This window comes from Haliaeetus leucocephalus, unplaced genomic scaffold (assembly GCF_000737465.1).
Source record: "Haliaeetus leucocephalus isolate CR32 unplaced genomic scaffold, Haliaeetus_leucocephalus-4.0 Scaffold229, whole genome shotgun sequence".
NCBI lineage: Eukaryota > Metazoa > Chordata > Aves > Accipitriformes > Accipitridae > Haliaeetus > Haliaeetus leucocephalus.
In genome coordinates, this window is record NW_010972665.1 from 8829607 (window position 1) to 8835733 (window position 6127).

At 38.6% G+C, this 6127-nt stretch overlaps 1 protein-coding gene across 4 annotated transcripts in view; it reads right to left on the minus strand.

Moving 5' to 3' along the window:
* Window positions 1-5898, minus strand: part of OGDHL (oxoglutarate dehydrogenase-like) — a 51613-nt gene extending 45715 nt beyond the window's left edge. For 2 of the 4 annotated variants that reach the window (XM_010567856.1, XM_010567855.1), the window contains exon 1: window positions 5690-5898. In XM_010567856.1, the coding sequence (XP_010566158.1) occupies window positions 5690-5896 (207 nt within the window). In that variant the 5' untranslated portion in view covers window positions 5897-5898. The remainder of the gene's footprint in view (window positions 1-5689) is intronic. The other 2 variants (XM_010567857.1, XM_010567858.1) reach the window with 2 other exon arrangements.
* Window positions 5899-6127: the final 229 nt, after the last annotated feature.

Here is a 6127-nt window from a genome sequence, read left to right on the forward strand (position 1 = left end):
ACACCTTACTATGAAAGGAATTGTGGAGCTGGTTTCAGATGCAAGTCATAACTTTAGAAAAGTACATATTTCAGAAGCTGAATCACAACAAACAGAAGATCCTTTTATTTCCATCTGCTCTTTTACACAAGCCACTTCCTCCACGTATGCCCAAATCTTGTTTTCCTGAACTGTTTCCATTCTGATGAGGTGGTCACTGTCCGAGTTTAGAATGGTATTAGATATATGGATGCCAACAGGCAGCAGCAGAATGGGATAAAACATCTGAGATGCTTATACCCAACAAAGAAGAAAGCCTGCACTAGTAGGGGACTGATCAATACTTATGCTTACCTTACAGTTTCCATAAAAGGTAATGAAAGGCATAAAACATTTTCCTCAATTTGGCTAACTTAGGAGAAAAGGGAAGCTATTTCAAAACTTTAAAATCTTTGTGACTGGAACAGAAGAACTATAAAACTAAATTTCATTTTGTACGGTGCATGTTATTTACCCTGGCTGTGAGCTTGGAACTAATGCATTTCAAGGAACCAGTGCCAGAAAAGACAAAAAGTAGCCCAAAGATTTGATTTTTAAAAGAATGCTACTTATATATTAATTATAGAATACACAAAAGAATCAAAATAATGTAATACTAACACTGCATGACAGAAAAAATATTTATAAAGTTCTGTTTTCATTAACAAAAAGTCTTCATATTGAAATTTCTACAAGCTTTAAGGTGTTAAGAAACACTACAAGAGGGGCAGCATACAAGAGCTAAACATCACCCAACCTTCCAAGTTCAAGTTATGGAACTGGGGGGACTCACTGGACCTGTGGGCAGGAATCTCATCATTAGCATGAAGCCGCTGCCCAAGAAACATTGCTTTAGTGCACCCCTCTTACTTCTTTATTAATACAAAGCTGCATTAATACAAATATGATAAACTTACTTGATTTATCACCCTGCTCTGACACAGCCTTGATCTAAACATAGCCTAACTTTTGTATGCCATGACAAATTAAGGCAGACCGATCATGCTTAGCGGTCACTTCCAGACACACTGATGAAGAATTCATTCCTCCTCCCTTCTCTCATTTATGCCCATTTCCTATATTCTTCTTACCTTGACACATTGCTAGCCGCACTGAGATTAGAAGTCTGAATTTACACAGCATCCTATAAATGGTCTACAAGAGTCCATTAGTGTAACTGCATTTCCTCTGATATTCTCTCGATACGCCTTCTTACTCTGTATTAAGAACAGTACTGTTATTACATGGCTATACAGCACCTAGTTTGAGAGTTTGCAGTTCCCAGACAGTGAAAAACAGATACAATCCCTTCATTTTACAACTAAGGCTACTTAGACTGGAGGAATTATTTTGGCAATACACAGTTATTAACTTCATTAAATTAGGAAATTCCAAACACACATTTGGATCCATGACAAATCTGACATTTGGTATTCATTCAAAGTTTTAATAAAGAATATGCTTTGCTTATGTTAAGGTTCCTTCCCCGCTTTTTCCAACACCATGATACACATACAATGATGATAATAAAGTAACCATTCCTTTGTTGAGTCAAAAGCTTTTCATTGAGATGTAAAAGTTATTACAGGACAGTCCCACATAAAATTGAATATGTTTTTAGACAAGTGCTCTGCTGAGACAGTAGCTAACAAAATCCAAATAGACTTGCCCAACAAGCTACCTGTTTAAGAATAAGCATAGGAGCCTTTCTTCACGCAAATTCACAAATACAAAGAAATACCTTCAAAATGTTTACATCTGAAGATGCAGCCAGCTGGGACAGAAGGAATCCACACTGTTTTTTTCCTATCGCATTTCTGAACTTATTGATTTGTTGGGCAAGCTTGACATTTAATCAGAGGGGAGGGAAAATACATCATTTGGCTACAGAAAATTAGTTTTTTCTAGATACACATCCATCAAAGCCTTTACAGATTTCTATAGCATCTTTCAAGATTGATACCAGATTATAGTCTTCAAGTCCTGTGTATCAATGTCAGTCTTTGGCAACAGCATTTGCCATGTGACTGAACAGACAGAAGACCAGCTTGGTCTCACAGCAAACCTGCAGGTTCTCACCTAAATTAGTAAAGTTCTTTAAGAAAATGGTAGAGGAGAATTATAATAGAAAAATACATCCGTAAAAAATAAATTACTATAGTGATACATGTGATACATGATACATTCCATTTTTTTTCCTGTCAGCAAATCTATATTGTAGTTAACCATTATTTTCTCAAGTAATATAACACACTTCAAGTGATTCAGTGGCAGTACTCTACTCTCATATAATAAACACTGTTGCACTTAGAATAACAAGTAACTTATTTGTTATCTTGATGGTTTGGGTTTTTTTCTAGTGACATCACAGTATTTATCAACTGCAGTAAGGACAGTAAAGCCTTAGAAGACACACACTGAGCATCACTACATCATTTAAAAAAAAAAAAAGAAAGAAAAAAAAAAAATGAAGTCAAAACAAACCCCCCACACTTTTTCCAACTACGTAAAACAAGGAAGTGATTACACACTCATGGTAGAGCAGCTGCGTACAGGATAACATGGCAGGCATTATGTACTCAATACCCAACCATGCCGTTTTGTAATTAATCTTGTGATAGTAATAACTGAGCCTTGTCAAGCTTCTCTCTTATGATCTATGGCCCTGACACCGCACTTCAAGGAGGAATAATGATGCCTTTTTCAGAGCCCACGTCATTTTATTCTGATTGTTGTTTTGGCTACACGAAGGATAGGAAATTCAAAAGTTAAGGAAAAGCAGAAAATCATCAGGAATGGATTTGCACAAAGAATAAAAGCTCCTATGGATATAAATACATATTCCTTGATATATAACCATGGTATACATAGAAAGGAGAGGTTCTTAGAAAAAACGCTAGTAACACTGAATACGCTCATTGGAATGTGACAGCCATATTTCAAACAGTTTTAAATAAGCATATTTAAATAAGCGTGGGAAGACATGTCCAGTCAAATCTTCTGAGATGGAAATAATTTGATTAATTGGAGTTTCTAAGTAAGAGTGAACAGAGTATAATTTTTAAAGCCCAGGAAAAATAAAGCTTTTTTCATCTCATCAACCAGAGGGAGGCACATCCCCTCTGATAAGGAGATATCCAAGAAGAAGAAACATGAGGAAAAATAGGAAATAAAGATGAACAAAGGAAAGAGAATGTAATGTCTAAACGCCTAGCACAAATTGGCTCTCTAAACCATGCCAGACATACTGATAATGAAATATGAGTGGCCTGCAGAGACAGTCAAATTATTAACAATACCATAACCAACACCACATAAGTCATTGGTATCTCTTGACATTATTTTCCAACACTACCACCACTTTCCATAGCACAATGACAAATTCACAACTTGCCTACAGTCACAACTATGGCATGAATTTTTCTGTATTTTTAAGAAAACAGGGCAAGTTCAACCAGCAACATTTTAAACCTGTTTTATTAAAGCCCAAATTGAACAATTTCTGTCAACAAAAATCTTGGGTAGACATTTATAGCTTTCAGCTGATGAAATTAGATGGTTTTCAAGAAACCAAGAACTAATTTTGTTGATGAAACCAAGTAAAATTAATTGGCATCATTCTCCTCCCCGCCTTTTTTCTAGGCTATGAAAAACCTAATTATTTAGGCAAGAATAGCTGTAAAGTAATCCATGATGTCCATCAATCATATTCTTTTAGGCCTCATAAACCAGGCACACAGTGAACTTACTTCAGTTCATTCCTGTTGTAAGTATATTACATATAGTTAACCCGGAAAAGAACTCACACTCTCTTAACACGCATCTTGAATCACCTGGGATCCACTCCCTAGACCACCCCCTACTCCACCAGTACATTTATATTCCTCTGCCAATTTCTCGGTTGCTGTTCAACCTACGAACCGCATCACCTCGCCCAACTGTGCCTGAACTGCCAGACGAATTGGATAGTCCTTTCTAGCATTTCCGCCTAAGGATCAGCAACACAAGAAGCAGGTCTAGGTCGAGCAGAAGCCTTTGCCCTTTGCTAGGGCGGCGGCGCCGGGCCAGTTTCCCTCCCCCGCGGAGGACGGTGCCGGCCGGAGGGCGGTGCCGGCCGGCGGGCAGCCCGTCCGCTCAGCACCCCGGACAGCTCCGGCGGCCGGCCCGCCTCCTGCCTACCGCTGACTTCACCGCCTAACACCCGCCTTAACGTACTGGGGTTTACGCCCCGTTCGAAGTCTGCAAGACGCCACAGCAGCGAAATTCACCCGGCTGTAAAGGGTCTGAACAAGAAATTTCGTTCTCCTTAAAGGAAAGAAGGCTGCCGCGAGTCGACGTAACTCCAATGAAACAAGTGAAAACAAGATGTCACCAGACACACTCCTTAGGCCTGAGCTGATCCCTTCACTGTCCTCAAAATAAAGGGTTAATATCGATCTATAGCACCGACACATCACGAGGGTTTCTCAGACATTAACTCAATGCACCCACACAAGGTGCTACCCTGCTCTACCTTGGCTGGAACTTTAGCTGGCAGTTGCATGACGAGGAATCAAAGACAGATGGGATGAGAGAAGCAGCCACCCCTGGAGAAGGTCTCTTCAGTTCCAAGTTCAGGTGTAACACAAAAGGCCAAGGATCAGTCTTCAGAGTTGTCACTGCATATGTCACTTTCCAACAAGACTAAATTCATACACAACATCCAAAAAAACAGCTACAAAACTGCTTTTTTGGTCTCCCCCTTTTTTTTTCCTCAACATGCGTCACTTCCTCACACTCTAGATAAGACTGTCAGACTTAGAGCAACAACTTCTAAGTGACATTTTGATATAAGTGCCTCAAGAATAAGGGAACACACAACCAATTTGGTAAACATTTTGGGCACAATTCACATTACTTCTCTAGAAAATTACTTGTCTGTCTTCAAATTTATCAGACTTCTCGTCAGCTTCTTAAGTTACTATACATGTATCACCATAAGAGAGCTTTCCTTGTCAGCAGAAAGCTTGTTAAAAAATAAGTCTATACAAAAAATATGTATTTTGTCCACAAGAAAGGATCTGGGCAATAGATTTAAAGTAAAAAAAGCAAATAAATATGTGTCGCCTGGAGAGAGAGGGAGAGACAGAACAAAATACTTTTCAAGATACTTAAAAAGGCTTTTCTAACAATTTCAGATTCAGTTTTAAGGTTACAACTTCCATGGCTACCTAAAGGGAACTGAACATTCATCATCTTCAGACAGTTTAGAAGTACCAATGTCAACACATACTATTTAAATATAACATATACTCTGATACAACTTTATTACGATAAACCAAAAAAAAAAAGTATTTTATCTCTTGGGTCTTCTTCCAGATGTAACTAATTACTTAACAGACTGCTTGAACAAGATTTCCATGGAGGAAGGCTGAAAGTTTCTGAGCAGCTTACTATTTCTGATCTGGACTTCTCATTCCTTCCACTCAGCTCACCAGGCCTGTGGCTCCTCTGTACTTTTTTAGCTGCAATATCACACCTTACAACAATCAATATGTGGGAAATCAGTTTCACATTTTTCATTTCATACAAGACCTCTTTCTGGACTTTTTATAAAACAAGTTAAAAAAGAAAAAAAATCAATTCCACTCTCAGCCTAGTATTATCACTTACAGCCAAGTTTTAGACTTACCTTATGTACGCTTTTAGGGTTTTCAAGCCACGCATAATACATTTCCTCCACATAATTTGAATTACTCGCACTCAGGAATGGTTCTGAGGTTCCTGATGAAACATACCGTTGGCCATGTAAAAATACCCTTCTGGCTATATCTTGCTTTTCCAGAAGTTTAATGCCATGCCACTTCAGCGTAGCCACGAACAGCTTCAGATGACTCATGTTTGTTTGTTAGACAGAAGATCCAAGTCTGTTAATAAGACAAAACCAAACCTAATCAGAAAAAAGACCCAATGAGTTGCAGATGCATTTCAGCCTCACAGTGAAAACTGAGGTTTATGGCTAGAGTGCTCTTCAACAAAGCTCAGGCCTAGACGTGAAGTCCTCTTCAGGAGAGAGGCCACTCCATGACTTATTGTAGAGCTACACTTACAGCAGTGGAAGTGTTGCTGA